Source organism: Podarcis melisellensis (assembly GCF_964234715.1).
Source record: "Podarcis melisellensis genome assembly, chromosome: 2".
NCBI classification, from domain to species: domain Eukaryota; kingdom Metazoa; phylum Chordata; class Lepidosauria; order Squamata; family Lacertidae; genus Podarcis; species Podarcis melisellensis.
In genome coordinates this window covers 23,217,178-23,237,006 of record NC_138529.1, presented here as the reverse complement: position 1 = coordinate 23,237,006, position 19,829 = coordinate 23,217,178, and the positions used below count along the sequence as shown (strand labels likewise).

The 19,829-nt window shown below is 44.5% G+C and overlaps 1 protein-coding gene across 4 annotated transcripts in view; it reads left to right on the top strand.

The window, feature by feature from the left end:
* Nucleotides 1–19,829, top strand: part of RGS9 (regulator of G protein signaling 9) — a 72,718-nt gene that overhangs the window by 17,847 nt on the left and 35,042 nt on the right. For 3 of the 4 annotated variants that reach the window (XR_014165315.1, XM_081899673.1, XM_081899674.1), the window contains exons 5-9: nt 1,939–1,990; nt 4,795–4,853; nt 5,703–5,779; nt 7,571–7,652; nt 11,674–11,736. Coding sequence is in view for 2 of the 4 variants with exons in the window: in XM_081899673.1 (XP_081755799.1) it covers nt 1,939–1,990; nt 4,795–4,853; nt 5,703–5,779; nt 7,571–7,652; nt 11,674–11,736 (333 nt within the window). In the remaining 2 variants the exon portion in view is untranslated. Of the gene's footprint in view, nt 1–1,938; nt 1,991–4,794; nt 4,854–5,702; nt 5,780–7,570; nt 7,653–11,673; nt 11,746–19,829 lie in introns of those variants that run through there. The other variant, XM_081899675.1, reaches the window with a different exon arrangement.

The window sequence follows — 19,829 nt, the reverse complement described above, 5'->3', positions numbered from 1 at the left end:
CCTTTAAATGAATTTATTACTGATCTCCCTTTCTCCCTCTAGGTCTCCCTTTCTGCACCACTGCAGGCCTCACTCACCTTCTCTTTTAACCATGCAGCCTTCTGCCTCTGTACCCATCCTTACTTCTTTCACATGTTACCACCAAAAGTTGGCATCCCATAGCACTCTTGTTTTGGCTTTGAAATAATTTTTATTTGATTTTACAAGTGCAAAGTTATAACGATACCAAATATATGTTCATGTTTAGAGATTTCTCTGAATCTCCAGACTCACCACCATCCCCTCCCTGGGTCCTATTTTCAACTGCATAATATTTCGTCATCCATATTTTATATCTCTCCATATTGCCCATAGTCTTTGTTACATTACAAGTGTTATTAGAATCCTCCAGTGTTTTCATTTGTTTACAGTGGTCTCCTAAATAAATATTTCCCCATAGCATTCTTGCATTGCCACAAGCCTCTCATTTCTGTCACTCATCCAACATGTCTGTTTGTCCACCCCTTTCCCCCTCTTTTTCCCTCTCTCCCTTCGCACCATAGTGCTCACCAAGCCCAAGCAGAGCTTGTCTGAGGCCCTGGGTAGGAGTCGTTTTAGAATAAAGTTATAAACACAAACAAAAAAGCACCTGGTTCCTTGCAGGACCCCCTGGCTGGCTTTGGTCTCCTAGGCCCAGGACAAGTGTACATTTGGGACCTGCATCTGTATGGTCTGATGCTCGGTCTTTTCTCTCTCTACCCCTATCTTGGTTACTTCCTCTTTCCCCATCTTACTGGGTCCTCAGTTGCTCCCTTTTCCTTCCTCCAGTTCCCGTTTTTCTTTGCTTCTCTTTATTGTTCCCCCACTCCACCCCATATGTACTTCTCCTCACTGAATTTGTCAGCAACAGTACACAAAAACTCTCATTTTTAACCCCCTGACGGAATCTGTCAGAGACCTGTGGCCTGGGAAGTTGGCAACAATCCAGGCGAAGAGGAAGCAATGGCAATGTGTACACAAAAACTCTCATTTTGTGTGACACAGCATCCTCCCATCCCCCCCCCCCCGGTCTCTCTCACATACATACACAGGAAGGGTGTAGAGATGTTGGAAAATTCTGGTGGAAGGAGGAATGGAAATCGTTGATGTTCACTTACCCATCTCATTTCCTGGACAGACGTCAATTCGGCGAATTTGATTTGCATTCACTGTTGTTGTTATTTTCAGTCTGCAGCTGATAGTCTCCTATGGATAACTCTCTCCAGTTGCATTGTGTTTCCTTTGCATTGAAAAGAATGGTGTGGAATAACATGATAATTACGTGATTAATTGTGCAAAATTTCACTATAGCAGACAGTGTGACCGAATAATGTGGTTTTACAAAAGGCTGAAATGCAGTGGAATGGAAGCAGCACTGCACATGACAAATATGGGTCGGAACGGAAACCAATGCCTTCTTACATCCCTAGTTGGGTGGACCTTACCTATTTGGACCAGAAAGTGGGAAGGGGCCATGAACAATCATTTAAAAACCTCACAGTGGTGTTCACATAGGGAGAGAGCTGTAGCTTCAACATCCACTGAAAGTTACTATTCTAAGTGTTGTTGTTAATATTTGTATAACCACCCTTCATTTGCAGATATCAGGGTGGCTCAGAGCATAAAAACACATGCTAAAAACACAAAATACATATAAAAAGCAAGAACAGAAACAAAACAATAGCCCCACCCCCAAAGATTGGGGGCTTGCCTCTCCCTGCCTTTTTTATTTTATTTGATTCTTTTGTTTTCCAGGCCTCATTCAGAATGGATATAAAATAGCTGAGAACATACATTTACAAAAACATGAAAAATATGCAGGGCTGCCATTCACATGCCAGCTGGTAGAATGATTTAGAAGAATTTAGTTAAAGAATCAATTGATAACCTGGGTCTTAGTTTTTGTGTTCTTTCTTACAGACACCGTATTTTTGGCCGACCCAGCAGTGGGCAGCAGATGATACAGACTATGGTAAGCCATAAGAGGTACTCTCTGCCCTTTTAGTGAAATCTTAAAGGTGTAGATCCATAGCTGTCAACTTTCCCCTTTTTTAAAAGGGAAATTCCCTTATTCTGAATAGGATTCCTCGCAAGAAAAGGGAAAAGTTGACAGCTCTGTGTAAATCATGTGCACTTGGAGGAAAAGATGGAGTAAGTGTTTGTATGAACTCCAAAGATGATGTTTGTAGAAACTAATCAGTTCTGGGAAAGGTCCAGTGGTACCTTGGTTTCCTTACATCTCTGTTGATGAATATTCGGTTTACGTACGTCGTAAACCCGGAAATAAATGCTTTGGTTTTTGAACACGCCTCGGAAGTCGAACATGCCACACCGTTTCCGCTGAGTGCAAGATCCTGAGGCCTAGCTGTCGGCTGTTGAGTCCTTGGTTTTTGAATGTTTCAGAACCCGAACGGTCTTCCAGAACGGATTATGTTCGAAAACCGAGGTACTTCACTTTGAAGAGGAGGGTACCCACTTACACTCTCATTTCAACTATCATTTAAAAAAAATGATTTTGAGGTGTGGAGGTCCGTTCTTAACCTGAAACTGTTCTTAACCTGAGGGACCACTTTAGCTAATGGGGCCTCCTGCTACTGCCGCACGATTTCTGTTCTCATCCTGAAGCAAAGTTCTTAACCTGAGGTACTATTTCTGGGTTAGCGGAATCTGTAACCTGAAGCATCTGTAACCTGAAGCATCTGTAACCCGAGGTACCACTGTATATAATGCGTTGGACCCTTCCTAGGACTGTAGTACTTCAAGGTATGCATGGGATGTTCACATGTTTAAGCACCTCTTCATATGAAGGCAATCCATTCATATTGAAAACTGGCACCAAGGAGAAAGCTGGTCAGAATCCCTTTTCCCTGACATGCTAGCTATCCACAGGTAGGGAGTTTTTAACATAACAGAGCATTTGAATTCACAACCTTCCACCTGTAGTCTGGAGTGTAACAGTACAGGTAAAAGCTGTGTCCCTTGATAATTCTGAACATCTTTAATTGCCTTAGACCTGGTCAATGGTGTGGTAGCAGGTTCCTGAAACTATAGCCTCATAGACGCTGTTCCATGTGGCAAGTTGCAATGTGAAGCAGTACCTCGCACAATTCTGGCAGTGCTGAAACCACCGAAAAGAAGGATTGAAATGACATGTTAAGGCAATCCACACACAGAAAGCCAAGATGCATTGATTGCATATGCAAATTGGGCCATCTGTTTCTTATACTTTTTAGAGAATGTATGTGAATTTTGTTCCCCACTTTAAGCCTTAAATAAAGAATAAGATTATGTTTTATTAAAGAAATATTCCACAGTCTGATACACCCTTACGTGGGACTAAGTCAACTGAACTTTGGTTTAGCTCAGGGGTAGGCAATCTAAGGCCCGGGGGCCGGATGTGACCCAATCACCTTCTCAATCCGGCCCACAGACGGTCTAGGAATCAGTGTGTTTTTACATGAGTAGGATGTGTCCTTTTATTTAAAATGCATCTCTGGGTTATTTGTGGGGCCTGCCTGGTGTTTTTACATGAGTAGAATGCACGCTTTTATTTAAAATGCATCTCTGGGTTATTTGTGGGGCACAGGAATTCGTTCTTCTTTTTTCAAAATATAGTCTGGCCCCCCACATGGTCTGAGGGATGGTGGACCAGCCCATGGCTGAAAAAGGTTGCTGACCCCTTGTTTAGCTATTAGTTTACTCAGAGTAGACCCATTGAAATGTATGGGCATTTCTAACTGAGGTCTGTTCTTTTCAGTTGTTCCATTTTGCATATAGCTTGATTGGATGCGGCCCTTACTTTTGCATAAACGTGCTACAGGATTGGACTAAACTTCTTCGGCTTAATTTGGTTTGTGGAATGTGTTATTAGAAATGTGTTAATTTGGCTCCTTAACTTGCCTTCCTCTGCACCTCACTGCCGCATGAATATGTAGCTGAGACACCAGAAATTAGCAAACTGGCTTTAACCAGGTTAGAATTCACAGCGGGAAAATAAGAACGGAGCAATAAAAACACCACACAAATTGAACAAACCAACACACACACCCTCAGAACATTTTCGCATGCACGACACCAATTTTATGTTGAAATGAAACTGCTGTTCCTTTTCCAATCATGTTGGTATTAGCCAAACCTGCAATTGTGCTGCATTCATTACCCTCTACCTGTGTTAATTATACGCTGCTTAAATTGCTAGCTTTTATGGACACATTGCCTAGTTAGGAGAAATAATTTCCATAGCTAGATATTTAGTTCAAAGAGCTTCAATAAGACTTCCGGATAAAACAAAGCGTGGGAAAGATGGCTGCTTGCAGTAAATTCTAGATGTGCATGCCAGGAAAATAGGAGCACTCTGTTCTGAATGGGCTTCTGTAGGAAGTGTGGTCATTTGTTTCTTGAATTCAAAGCCATTCAGAACAACATACAGCTGTTCTGATCTTAGTCCTATACACATCAGTCCTATACACATTAAGAAAGAAGTTACAATCACAGTGAAGCTTACTAACACCACTTAGAATATCCCCCCCTCCTACATTTGCCCTAAGCTTCCTGCTGCACCAGAGTTGTCACCATAATGCAGATTCCTTTCACTACTCCTGTGGGAATCACCTATTGTGAAAAACAGCATTGGCTGGAGACACAAGCTTATGGGGATCTTGCGCCATGTGGATTCACCCGGGACAAAATCTTTATTTGGAAAAGATGTAATTTTACTTTTCTTTCACTGGGCCTTCTCATTAATTACATGTGCATGTTGTTGTTTTTCATCCCCAGCCATCTACCTAGCCAAGAAAAATATCAAAAGGAAAGGAGTTCTAGAAGAATATGAAAAGGTAAGAAAGTATTATGGCATCTTGTGCAAGCTTTTGGCTAAGTATCTTTTGTGCAAGCTTTTTGGTTAACCAAAGGTTGAGGGGCCCCAGTGGGACGTCATAGAAGGCTGCACCAGTATGCATGATGTTGAGAGATGCCACAGGGATCGGAGCAGCCTGGTGTGAGGTCACATTGGCCTGTGCAGTGTCTCCAGGTGCTGCAGGAATCCATGCTGACTAGTGGAAGGTTGCACCAGACTGCGCAGCGTTGTATGTGACGACATGTGTTGGCTCCCCCAATCTTGGGGGCAACCTGCGCCTCTGGTAAAGCACATCCATGGCGGTGGAGCATTAAAGCTCAGTAGTGGAACATGTGCTCTGCATGCAGAAGAACACAGGCTCTGACATTGGTCTGGCAGGGCGCCACTGCAGGTTAACTGCAGAAAATACTGGGCTACCTAGGCTGATGATCTGACTTAGCAGAAGGCAACTTCTTGTGTTCCTGTAATTCTGCCATGGACTACCAAGATTAGCAGCAGCCCTGAGCTTTTGGATGGCATGTAGTTCCAGCATCATAGATTCACAACTGTAGTGTTTCCGCCCCCACTTCTCTACTTTCAGATTTTGGTTTTCCCCCTCACCTATTAAACTACATCTGTTAAACAAATTTGTCAGCTTAAATATACACCAAATTGCTACAACAGCAGTGGGCTAAGCTAATAAATCTTACTGAGAAATCTCATCAATCTTACTTGTTCCGTGTTTCGTACGTGTGGCCGTGTGCTGTAGCACTTTATCACATCCTTCGCGCTGCGAGCGAAACAGAAGTCTGTGTCTTTCCTTGCTGTCTCACTGCTGCTGTTTTTCCAGGAAAATTATAACACGCTGCACAAAAAAATCAACCACAAATGGGACTTCGTTGTTATGCAGGCCCAGGAACAGTATAGGTGAGTTGCTTAACACTGTTCCCCCCCACTTTTCGCCTTTGTTTTGAATGATGCAGTGAGCAGTAAGCAATTTTCAAGTTCTCAGTAGCCGAGGAATTATAACACATTCCCATTCTCTCTAAAACAGCTTTCAAAAATTGACACGGACTCCTGCTACATCTGTGAAACTCTGCCTTTGCTTTTGCACCTGCCTGTTAGCAAATGAGCTTGCAGTTCTGCTTACAAATAACCACACTGGTGGCAGTTTGTGCTGCCTGCTTGAAAGGGGTAAATACTGCTTTCTGTCAATGCAGTTTCATTTTTCTCTGATAATGAGGCTGCCTGACTTGGAAATCCATTTTCAGAGAACTCTTCTACTGATTCTCAGTAGCAGGTTTTTATTTTTTTTAGAGCTGTTGGCAGTAGCTGCTCTTTTGCACTGGCGGGCTTATTGTGCTGGTTTCAGCTAGTGGAATTGGGGTGGTTGGATCTGGCTCAAGCTGTCGGTGTTTGGTGATGTCCATCAATATCTTTGACCATGTACTAAGCCAGGAAACCTTAACAAAATGCCTTAAGTGAGTCTACAAAAGCAGAGTTGCTGTGACCTCTGTGGTTGTTGGTTAAATGGCCTTTCCTGTGAGATAACTTGAAAGGATGATTGTGCTCACACTTAGGGAATGTGTCTTGTCCTCACATCAAATTCGGTAGTAACCATTGTAACTTTCCCTTTACCAACAAGGTTTGCAGGCTCTTCACTGCAGTTCGTCCATTGTCTGCTTGCACAGCATCTGTGGTATTAACTCCTCCTCCTCAGTTTGGTGTCATTTGCAAATTTGATGAGCCATCCCCTTAATTCCTTCACCCAATATATAAAAATGTTGAACAGTAATGGGCCAAGAACAGAATGTTGTGACACCCCACTTGTCACTTATTTCCAGGATGATGAATAACCATTAGTGAGCATTCTTTGGGGCTGGTTGATTAACCAGCTACAAATCCACCTAACAGTCACCTCATCCAGTCCACATTTTACCCGCTTCTCCACAAGAATATCATGGGGGACTTTGTCAAAAGCCTTACTGAAATCAAGATACACTGTGTCCACAGCATTCCCCTGATCTACCAAGTCTATCAGAGAGAGAGAGAAAGAAATTCGTCTGGCATGACTTCTTTTTGAGAAACCCCTGCTGCATCCTAGTAAACAAAGCATCCTTTTCTAAGTGCTCACCAACAAACTGTTTAACTATCTGTTCTAGCACCTTTCCTTGTATTGACATCAATAGTGACCTAGGTCTTCCTTTTCCCCAACTCCAGTCCTCAGGTGCCTCACCAAGAATTCTAAAATGCTGGTTGTGATCTGAGCAGTCTGGTAGATGTGTGGAGCCCTTGGGTCAGGGAACTTTCTGTTCCCTCCTATCACTCTGTGGATAGTTATTTTATTCTATTTAAGTAGCCCACTTTGTACATGGTTCACCATGGAAAAGTAGCGTCTGTATAAACAACACTGATGGTGATTTTAGGGGGGAAATTCTACTCTGACTTTTGCTTCAGTCGCTAAAGGGTATAGTCATGTGGACAGGAGAGGAAGGATGGGAGGAAGAGTGCCTGTATCCAAAAAGGAAAATACTCACAGTAAAATCGTAGGCAGTGGACCATTCTTGAACATGAGAATTAAGAAATAATTTCGTTATACACCAAATTCCTGGTCCATGTTATGATACTTGCCAGGGATGTGCAGGTAGTCCTGTGACAGGGAAGTGGGCCTATTCCGCCTTGATTTGTTGAAATGACACTTCCCTCCTGAATTTGCAGGACAGGAAAAGAACGAAAGAAGGAAGATCGATATGCTCTGGACTGTCAGGAGAAAGCCTATTGGCTAGTGCACCGAACAGCTGTAAGTGAAGAATAGACATATCTAGTAAACAATGTGGTTCTGTGATTCTTATTAGAGTAATAATAATAGGATCATATTATTGTAGAGTTTGAAGGGACCCCAAGGGTTATGTGGTCCAACTCCCTGCGCTATAGTTTTGCACACCCGAATCAGTGAGTACTAAGAGGTCTAGGGGGCTTTGGCTTAACGTTTCCTTAGAATGAAGTTCATGGGAAGCTGTGGTTTCTTTCTGCTGTATGGTTTTATTTCAGCGTACATGGAAACGGAGCATATGAAAGAGGTTCACAGCGTGAACACCCTTATATTTTATGACACACCTTATTTCTGTGATTGTGAGTTGTTTGGAACAGTTTTAATATTGTGTTTTAACTGTTGCAACCCACCTGGGATCTTGGAGCGAAAGGTGGACGACAAAACCGTATTAGTAATACAGTCATACCTTGGGTTAAATATGCTTCAAGCTGAGCACTTTTGGGTTGCGCTCCGCGTCGACCCGGAAGTAACAGAACGCGCTACTTCTGGGTTTCGCAGCTTGTGCATGCACAGACAGTTAAAATTATGTCACGCGCATGCGTGGAAGAGATGAATTGCAACATGCGCATGAGCAGATGCAGGTTACATTCGCTTCAGGATGCGAACGGAACGGATCCCGTTCGTATCCAGAGGTACCACTGTACAAATCTTGAGCCGTTATTAAGTTTTTGGTGGTTCCGTCCCCAAAACCGTGGCTTTGGATTCAGTAGAGGTGTCATGTCAAGTCAAGTTCAAGATGGGACTGACTATTCTTCAACACTTTCCTCCTGCTGGGGCCCAATTTTAGCTCACCTTACAGAAGCCTCTGTAGCTAGTAGCTTCTTTGGCAACCAGTTGCCTGTACTCTTTAGACATGCAAGGAGACAGACTTGACAAGAGCCGTCAACTTAACAGAGACTGGTTTGTCCACTTTGGCATTCTTTTTTCTACAGAATCTCATCTCACAGTTTTAACTCTTGCAATACGTAGTTTGGAATCACTGCAAGGGAGAAGGGAGGAATGGCTCTTCTGGCAGAGAGATAAGGACGCCCAGATATCCTGCTTCCTGCAGGTGGGGGAAGTGAGGCACAAGCTTGCACAGGAAGCAGCTGGGGTTTAAGCCCCTGTCTTCTGAGAACTCTGCATGCTGCATACATCTGTGTTGGGTTCATTTTGTTCCTTGGAGTCAGCTCCTGCAGCTTGACCTCAGTAATTGCAAAGGGGTTGCGATCGCACTCCCACCCGCTAAACGCAGCAGGAAGAATGGAGGCAAACCTGATACAGTGGTACCTCAGGTTACATACGCTTCAGGTTACATACGCTTCAGGTTACAGACTCCGCTAACCCAGAAATAGTGCTTCAGGTTGAGAACTTTGCTTCAGAATGGGAACAGAAATCGTGCTCCGGCGGCACGGCAGCAGCAGGAGGCCCCATTAGCTAAAGTGGTGCTTCAGGTTAAGAAAACTTTCAGGTTAAGTACGGACCTCCGGAACGAATTAAGTACTTAACCCGAGGTACCACCGTACACACGGCACCACTGCCTCCTCTCATGGCCTGATCTATCCGCGTTGATCTTTCCACGCCCACGAGCGCTTTTGGGCGAATCTTCCATGCTGGGGAAAGACTCCAAGCTGTGGAGCGCAGCACCGAGTTTCTGTTATTTTGGAGGCACTTCTGGCAGATGCCGGTGGGGTGTTTTCCTGAGCAGTGCCGCACTGATCACAGCATGCCGCATGGCTCTGACACATGCCAAAGAGCTACATTCCCTAATCCCAAGTCATAATCAAAGATCCACTTTTAATTGTGCACACGGTGTAAGCGGCCAACTGAGAGCCCAGCGGTTAACAGACAGAGAAGGTATAAGCCTCAGGCAAATGTCAGGCCGTAATTGGAGCTTAGCTTGCAGGGGGGTGGGGAAATACCATCTGTAGAAAAGGCCCCTGTGCCACAGCAGCCCCTTTGGTCCTAGTTCATCTTCCCTGCTGAATCCCCTTTGATCACACCAGAGCTGAATTTGGATCCTTCTCTTTCTTGAGCTGTTTCCCCTCTTTTCGCCCTTTTAAGATAGCGCTGGCTGGAGTTTAATTATTGATGGCCAAACTTCAGCAGACGTCAGATAGCTGATCAAAAACAAAGCTGTGCTCCAAACAGATGCGACAGCGGTACCAGTCTATTTGCCATGTCGAGACACCCCCTTCCCTCACTGGGCAGGGTTTTCTCTGCATCGTCCCAAGTTCCCATGCCAATAATTTTATTTTATTTTTTGCTGAAAACACACTTAGAAACATACAGTAGGTGCTGTTATCGTTCGGTTTGTCAGGTGCGATGAAAGATGAGACCCGCGTGTTTTTAAGAGACCTGATGAAAAGGAAAATTTGCCCAGTGATGCTTTTCTCAATTGTTCATTACCGTGGCCATTGCTAGGATAAGCCTGCTCACCCTTTCGCGTGCGGCAGCATTGCGGGACGGAGGAGGCTTCACTGGGGCCCCAGTGGAGGAATTCAACCTGGCTGGGCTCTTCCTCATGGGCGGAGGGGGCATAAGCCTATCAGGAACCGGATCCTATGCCTGCACCCAGTGGTGGAGCTGCATGCTCCCCTTGGACCCGCCCCTCGCTCATTTAAGCAGCCAGCACCCTGGCCTCAGCTGGTTTCTTCCTGCGCCGGGTTTTCTCCCCAGTCTCTTTGGTCTCTCATTATACGGGTTGGGGGATGGGAAGCCCGATGCCTGGTCCTGTAAGAACATCAGAAGACTTGAAGACTCGGCCACCTGGGATACTGGGCCCATAGCAAGTGTGTCAATGCCAGTGGACACTGCCAAGATGCCAGGGCTCTGACACCTGCCCAGTGGGGCTGGGTGCTAATGCTGAACTCAGCCACGGCTGTGCATAGTCTGTGCCAGCCTTCACCATTCTGGTGCCCTCAGAATGTTTAGGACTAAAACTCCCATTAGCGCCAACTAGCATGACTGTGCCGATGAGGGCTGATGGGAGTTGAAGTCCAAAACATCTGGCAAAAGGCTGGCAAAGGTTGCTCTGCACTGGAAACGAAACAGCGTTTTCCACCAAGAATTCTGTGCTCTGTGGAAATTTGCAAAATGGAACAAATTTGCATCTGTTTCCCCATAGCTGCTTATTTTTATGTATTGAATTAGCAGTTGCAGAATATTGAATTTTGTCTGCTTCTCTTAACCCTAGGAATAGCCCAGGGATTACTCGGGCAGAATTGTAGAGAACACACAACGCTAGCTGTGGCATATTAATTAATATTTCTGCAGCAAACACAACTAGAATAAAGGTCTTTTGTAATTTAGGCTTCTCTGGTGGACAAGCTGGTGGAGTTGGAGAAGTATTAGGAAAGTAAAAAAATTGGAGACCTTTTTGTTGGGGATAGTTTTGATGGAAATTCCCAGGTGTCAAAAAATGTTATTTATGTATGCCACTACTGTGGCCCATGTTTTGTTAGCCCCAAAATGGAAAACGTGTGAGGTCCCAACTAATGGCAACTTAAGCTGACGGAATATGCACAGCTTGCAGACTTAACATATAGAATAAGAGAACAAGAAGAACATACGTTTAGAGAAGATTGGAAAATGATTACAGGGGGAAATTGTGTACACTTGAAAACATTGGCAACATTTACATAAATTCAACAGTGTAAATAAGTTTTGATGGATGCAATAATGGAATAATGAATGGTTTAGTTTATGTAAAATATGCAGGGATTTATGATATGCAAAATGAACTATGGAAAGAGAAGAAGGGAAGTCACTCATATTTTAAGGATGTTTAAATGAGTATTCTAAATTGTAAAACAGAAGATATATATAAATTTTTTGGAATATATATATATATATATATATGGAGGTCAAAAATTATTCCAAAATTTATTTGTCTTACCACTGGCAGCTAAATAATTGATGCAATCATACTTGATATTATAAACAATATTTTTTTAAAAAACAACACAAATATGTAATTGTATGTTTTGTTGTTTTTTGACTGTAATAGCCAGGGATGCAGGACACACTTGACTATGGCTTAGACCGAGTAACTGATCCCTGTGAAAATATGGTAAACTAGGTAAGTTTGCATTCCTTAGTAGCACTCTGATTGTATTTTTGAATAATGACAAAGCTTTCTGTATCTGCATTGTAAGGACATAAGACCCAACGAAGTCAAGATTGGGACTGAATGTCCGACAGCTGGGGGTGAAAATGGGCAGATATGGAGGGTGTATGATGCAGTATTGAGAAGAGAAGACTCGCTGGAAAAGACCCTGATGTTGGGAAAGATTGAGGTCACAAGGAGAAGGGGACGACAGAGAACGAGATGGTTGGGCAGTGTTCTCGAAGCTATGAACATGAGCTTGACCAAACTGTGGGAGGCAGTGGAAGACAGGAGTGCCTGGCGTGCTCTGGTCCATGGGGTCACAAAGAGTCGGGCATGACTAAAGGACTAAACAACAACATGATGCAGTATACAATCATTATGGAGTTCCAGAAAATGTTTGATCCACACTGATCACTCAGTTTTGAGTACCAACAAAAAGTATGAGAGTGCTAACCATTTCTGCCACTGGGTGTTTTCTTCTTCTGAATAGGAATAATAACTTAATACAAATATAATGTCTTGCTCAGGGTTTGTTTGACCTAGTTCTTACTAAGGCAGTCAACCTATATCCTAGCTGTTTTTATTTCAGGGTGATATTAAACAAGGCGAAGGAGATCTGTGAGTGGAACCCCTATCGCTTTTGATTTGGGCAAATATGAGTTGCAGGGGAGAGGAACTGGGTCCAGATTGGGACTATAGTGTTGCAGGGAGAGAGGGCTTATCTATTTGCTTCCTTGTGCCATTTTCCAGGTGAAATAGGCTACGACTGCAGCTCCTGTTTGCTGTGTTAGGGAAAATTCATATGCCTGGGAATTACCTCTGAGGTCGGATAGCAGCTTGGAACAGATAGGGGAGTCAAATTTCAGCAAGCAAACCAGGTGTAGGGGAAAAGTTAAACCCCTCCCTTCCACCCTTGCCCTGGTCCTGAACTGGACTGCATCCCTCCCACAGCCAAAATACAATGGTACCTTGGGTTACAAACATGTCGGATTAAAAACACTTCGGGTTACAGACTCCGCTAACCCGGAAGTAGTATCTTGGGTTAAGAACTTTACCTCAGGATGAGAACAGAAATCGCGTGGCGGTGGCAGCAGCAGCAGCAGCGGTAGGCCCCATTAGCTAAAGTGGTACCTCAGGTTAAGAACAGTTTCAGGTTAAGAACGCACCTCCAGAACGAATTAAGGTACCACTGTATAAAGAGGTATGGGATGTGATTATGGATCTCTGCCATCTTACTTGACCTTCGGACTGCAGCTGGGATTTAATTAGTTTTTACGTGGAAGGATTTCGATTTAAAAACATCACGGGCACCTCATGGAAAAGGGGTCCTAGCCTACCTTCCCATATTAGGGTTCTGTGTTGGAGTGGGGTTATTCGTGGTGGATATTCAGCCATGCAATAATGCAGAGGGAAGAGAAGCTCTGGCAGCAATAGTTTAAAGAGACAGAAGTTCTATTAGTTGTGTGCCGAAGTGGTGCAGCGCACACCTAGCTTCCCTGCATCAGATTTAAATTCAGTCAAGGCCTTAGCATGAATAGGATAAAGGTAAAGGGACCCCTGACCATTAGGTCCAGTCATGGCCAACTCTGCGATTGCGGGGCTCATCTCGCTTTATTGGCCGAGGGAGCCGGCGTACAGCTTCCGGGTCATGTGGCCAGCATGACTAAGCCGCTTCTGGCGAACCAGAGCAGCGCACGGAAACGCCGTTTACCTTTCCGCCGGAGCGGTGCCTATTTATCTACTTGCACTTTGACATGCTTTCGAACTGCTAGGCTGTCAGGAGCAGGGACTGAGCAACGGGAGCTCACCCTGTTGCAGGGATTTGAACCGCTGACCTTCTGATCGGCAAGCCCTAGGCTCTGTGGTTTAACCCACAGCACCACCCACGTCCCTTCATGAATAGGATACTGTAGCTTAATTTTGTGTAGGGCAGGCCGAGAGCAGTGGTGGAGCAAGCTGATCGGGCACCTGGGATGGCACGCATGCCCTGTGCCCATGGCAGGGCCAGCCGCTCACGGGAGCGGGGCGGGGCCAGCTGGGACAGGACGCTCTGTGGGGCCTCCAAGGAGTCTGTCTGCCTCCTCTCACTTAGTGGGCAGACCATTTGGGGCAGCATGGAGCCTGTGGGCACCCAAGCCACCGCATCACTCCCAGGAGAGATGCGTGGCTCAGGCGCACTGCAGGCATTGCAGCGAGTGCCGCCCAGCATTTTGCCACCCCCCTCAGTGGTGACACCCGGGGCGGACCACCTCCACCGCACCCCCTTCCTCTGCCCCTGTCTGAGAGTACATTCTGTAGCCGTGTTAACTTAGCTTCTCGCAGAGAATGAAAGGAATAGGGGAGACCGCAAACCAGGCAGTTGAAGTGATCTGTTATTTATGGGCCTGCAGCTGAAGGTGAGGCTTGTATGCTGCTTGTCCGAACCCTCTTTATAGCAATTGTTTTCAAGGGACCACTAGATGGCTGACAATAACATCTCTCCGACCCACACAAGGTAAATTGGAGGCTGTGATGGGAGTAAATAGCCTCCCTACCCCCCCTGGATTGTGGTGGGGGACTACCCTTGCCTGCTGTGCCCTATACCACCCCCAAATTTGTGGGGATGGGGGCACTAGACACAATGCCCTCCTGTGGGATTTTGGCGCTCCTGGACGCCGTCTCTGATCCGCGCCACTAGCTGCAAGAACTTCAAAAGAAACAATTTGGATGAAGCGAATGCACATGTTTCAACGAAGAAGGGGGAGTAAAGAATGCTAACAGAAGAGATCTCTGATAAACAAGACGAGTCGGAGGAACAAGTATAAATCATGAGAAGATACGCCAGGACTCGGTATGGCAAAGGGACTGATGGGGGAGGGGGAAAAAACCTTTCCTTTCTTCCCTTATGTGATTAAACGAGAATCCCCCCTCACAAGTCCCCCCCCTTTCGAACCAAAGCATGCTTTAAGAAGAGCGTGGAATGTATAAGGGCTTTGGAATGACGCAGTTAAAAATTCCGTCGCCATATTGGGAAGTTCTGTCGGAGGACTTAAGTCTGAGAGGAGAAATAGAGAAATAGAGCTGTTTTTATATTGTGGGTGAAACTCCTCAGTGGGACTTAAGAACGACAGTTCTGTAATTAATGATGGAAAGAGCGCTGTTATCTATGAAGGCGATGATATATGGAAACCATCTCGATTTGAGGATTGGAAGAATGGAAAAACTCACACAGGATTATTATTGGTGTTTATTGGCTTAAGGAGACTATCAGAAGAGATCATAAAGAAAAAATAGAAAATATATGAACAAGATGTGATGTGGAAACAGCAAGATAAGACTGGATAGAATTATGAACTTTGGATTGATTTGGACATTAACGCAGTGGCAAGAAGATGATCAGAATCCCCCTTTGGATCTTGAAATATGGGTTCCCTCAACAAAATTTAAAAATTGGCTTTGTAATTCAGAATTTATGTGATTTGATTTGATTTGATTTGATTTGATTGGCCGGTTATTATTTTTTTTTAAAGCAATTGTTTTCATCAAACCCTGCGCAGTACTAATCAAACTTTCCATTTGCGTGAGGACTCTCAGCTGCAAATAATTGCGGTGGCCAAGTGGGCTTGGTTGCCATGGAGACTGAAGAGGAGAGCTAAATGCTGAGGCTGAGGATTTACCTCTTACCGTTAAGGGGAGGTGGCTGGCATGTCTTTTTTGAAAGGAGAACAGGAGTCTATGTCAGCCGGTAGGGGACCAAATATAGACTTCAGGAGGAGGTTATCATGCCAAGCTATGTCATATCATGCTTGTATTTACAGAGTCCTACAGAGAGGGAAGATTTTGGTGTGTTTTTTTTTAATGCTACAGAATGCTACTCTCCCCGGACCTGTTTACACATGCAAGCCTCGACACTTTCAGAACTGGCTGCTTTCCATCTTTTCCCCAATCCTGACTAATAAGGCTTCTGTCTTTTTAAAATCTCTTCCCTCCCTGCGATGTAGTTGAATGCTCCATTTCTCTTGAGACTCAGAAGCGCCTCTTCTGTTGGGGAGAGATGCAGATTGAATTGGGGTACTGGACGGGAGAGGCATTTCATAGTGAACTCATCAATGAGCGGAAGCTGTGGGAGCAGCAGGTTGTAAAGAGACAGACTTAGATGCAGAAAATTTGAGAGGCAGGAGCTGTGCGGGGAAGATGAGCTGGTTCCTCCCCTTCCTGGTGAGCAGAGTGGATGAGAGTACCTAGGACAAAATCGAGTCCCCGTCCTCCCCAGCAATTGCAGACAGATACACCCAAATGCCGGTGAAATGCAGCCCCTTAGTAATTGACAGACCAGCACAGTAGGAAGGAATTTGTGGCCCTGTAGATATTAATTCATGGGGCGTGTATTCATGGGATGTGTAGATAATAATTCCTGTAGATACTAATTCATGGGACGTTGGTGGCGCTGTGGGTTAAACCACAGAGCCTAGGACTTGCTGATCAGAAGGTCGGCAGTTCGAATCCCCGCGAAGGGGTGAGCTCCCGTTGCTCGGTCCCTTCTCCTGCCAACCTTAGCAGTTCAAAAGCACGTCAAAGTGCAAGTAGATAAATAGGTATTGCTCTGGCAGGAAGGTAAACGGCATTTCCGTGCGCTGCTCTGGTTCACCAGAAGCAGCTTAGTCATGCTGACCACATGACCCGGAAGCTGTACGCCAGCTCCCTCGGCCAATAAAGCGAGATGAGCTCTGCAACCCCAGAGTCGGTCAGGACTGGACCTAATGGTCAGGGGTCCCTTTACCTTTACCTTTAGATATTAATTGGTCTCCAGCTCCTGTCAGCCATAGCCAATGATAAGGCCAACGATAAGGCATGATGGGAAGTGGAGTCTAACAATATCCACAGGACCACAGTGCTGGGCTGGTAGGATGCCTGAGTTCTTCTATAACAGATGCACTTTCAGGGTGATGGCATCTGGAGAATGCACACAACAGTTTGGGCTAGGAAGGCCCACTGCAATTGTGCACAGGCAAAGATAGTTGGAAAACGTGAAACGTGTTGATGCTGTTTGGCCTCCTTTCCCTTAAATAAGTGTCCTGTGAAAATACAGATATAATATGTACTCTCATGGCAACTGGTATCAAATAGAGAAGTGAAAGCCTGATTGAAGGCAACAGAGGTTTGTTTGTTTGTTTCTTTCTTTGTTTGTTTGTTTAACACAAAAAGCGGTGGGGATTTTATGAGCCCGGTAGAGTGGGGAGTGATGGCGGGAGTGGAATCATATAAGTATCGTTGGGCTACATCTATCTCCCTGCAAAGGAGAATTCTTTTGTGACTGGTTCACCAAAGGACCACCCCTTTCCGTATGATGAATTTATGGTCTAAGTTTGAAACATGGAGGTTGTTTTTATAGATTTATGTATTTTGTGTTCTTTGTGTTTTATGTGCAGCTATATTTTGTGCTTGGAGTATTCTATAGCCTGCTTCACACTTCACAGCAAACCGTACTTTGAAACAAACTATGGTTTCATGTGATTGAGCAGTGTGCTGAAAAGTTCTAGTTCTGCCCCTGCCCCCTGTCCCACTCCTGCTGCTGCCACACTACCAGGAAACAAGCAAGAGTCTGGTTTGTCATGAAATCTGAAACCAGGCTCATGGTTTGTTTCTCTTTAAAACCAGTGTTTCTCAAACTTAGGTTCCTAGCTGTCATTGGATGAAACTCCCATCATCCCTGTCCACTGGTCCTGCTAGCTAGGGATGATGGGAGTTGTAGTCCAGCAACTGCTGGAGACCTAAGTTTGAGAAAAACAGTTCTAAACAAACTACAAGTGGTATCCAGGGTTTGTTCTTGGCTTATTACTCAGGGTTTATTTTGGAGGAAACAGCCCAAATAATAACATGCCAGACTCTGACTTCTTCCCTGGTGCTATGTTTTGTGATTAGCGTAAATCTCTTTGAAGTCCATACTGGGTAAACTGCATTTTTGCATTTTTTAACTAGCTAATAGAGCGCAACAGGAACACTTTGTATGGAGTCCCTTTGTCCAGGCCCTTTGTGCTTTGTTGTTGATCAATGTCAATGTCAAACGAGAAGATTATGTTAAATCTGGAGAGACACTTTCATGAGCTGCTGTATCGATGGGGGGAAATGCAGCAAATAGCTTCTGTAAGACAGTTCAATGCATTGTGAGTTTTGTTACTGTTTTCAGTGAATTCTAGGATTTGTTCAGTTGAGTCCATGACCAATAGAATATAGGGGTGACAACCCTGAACTAACAGCTTGTTGCATTTAGAGAAATTATAAATAGAGAATAAATGAATAGTAAATAACAAAGCGATGACTAAAATGGAAGGGGGAAAATAGCATGGATGATACTATTCACATTGGAATAGCAAATATGATAACCATTTAATTAAGAGCTTTGTTGCTTTCTGAAATAGTTAATTAACCATTTCCCCCCTGTCTTTCTTTTCTCTTTCTTTCCAGTTTATTTTTTCTGGGATGTGTGCATGGCCTTCCTGTCTGTGAAGTCCTGGGTTGATTGTTCCGTAGAAGACTAAAGCTCTATAACCTCCATATGAGTCACATTCTGTTATTTCACCTCTGTTCCCCTTATACAACTGTACTGTGTACCTAAGAAACATTATCCTTGGAAATGAAGATTAATGGGAATGAGGGATGGATCTAATTTAAATTAGCAACTTTTTTATCTTTTAATGCAAAACCTTTGCTTTCTGTGGATTAGCCACACAATTCAATTAATGTTTCCTGGGAACTCTGATGGGATTTAAGTGTAACTTTGGACTTTTCCAATGGGATGATGAACTGCCTAAACATGCAAAAAAGTTTCCATTTTAGAGTCACGCACCAGGTGAAGTCTGTGGGTGCATTTTTAGCCCCCCCCCGAATATCAGTTAATGGCCGCCATTCACTCCTAAGGGGGAAATCAACGTGCTTCAATTGGGGGCAGTTCTGCCCATCACCCCTGACACAGTTGCTCAGCCTCAAGGACTCCATTGGGGAAGCCTTGGGGAAGCTACATTGACAGACAAGCCATCTGCTGAACTTGGCATTCAGTTTGGGCACATGTATTTATGTGACTTTCAGATCAACAACCACAGGGATAGATTTCCTCACTGCATTGTGCACTTAAAACACATGTAAAGTCAAATGCGCAATGTAGCTTGTGAAGAAGTCCTCATACAGTTGTAAGTTTTGATACAGTTCATTATTGTCTCCTGATTGTCAGACTTTTTAAGTGTTCACAGCATAGTTCCAGAAGTCAGTAGCATGAAGCAACATCTACTGGTATTCCCTATGCTGTAGCATTGCAGCTGGCAGAAAGCCCTGGTTCATCCTAAGAAACTAAGGGTGTTGATAGATGAGACATTGGCACAATTGGCCCTGGCATCACTTGGGACTGCAGTGCTGGGAAAAGCAGGTTAACCTTCCCCCAAAACGCTGTTTTCCTGTTGAAAATTTCACCTGTCTCTGAACATAGGGGCAAAATGTGCAGGTATTATATAGACACTATGTGGCTCTTCTGGTGTCATGTCATATTGACCTGGTTTGGACAGTCAACTCATGGTTAAATAAGCCAGGATATGCATGAACTCTGCACATCTACACATAGCTTCTTTGCTTCCGCTCCACTCTTTCTGTTGCGAGATCAGCTAAGCAAACCAAGAAGCTGAAGTTAGCTATAGCTTCCTGCTAGAGCTGAACCAACAAACCATAGCTAATGGCTTCTTGTTGAGCCAGGAAATTAAGTAATGGCTTAAAGCTGGCTTTCAAATCCAGATGTGCTTGGAAGCCATTCTCTACAGTGCCTGGTTTGGACATCATGGGAGGCTGTGATTAATCACAGGGAAGGTTCTACCTGCAAGGTGCCCAGAGCTTCATGCATGCTCAGTGATTGTCTAAAAGCAGCTATTGTGTCGATTAATTCTTGCATGCTTTTATTTGGTAAGCGCTGTCCCTTTACATATTGGATTAAGGGCCTAGCTACATGTTACACACTAGTGTGTATGACAGTAGTTCAGTCCTGCTCTTTAAAAAGCAAAGCCACTTGAAGGGGTGGGGAGCATGGGTGCTGA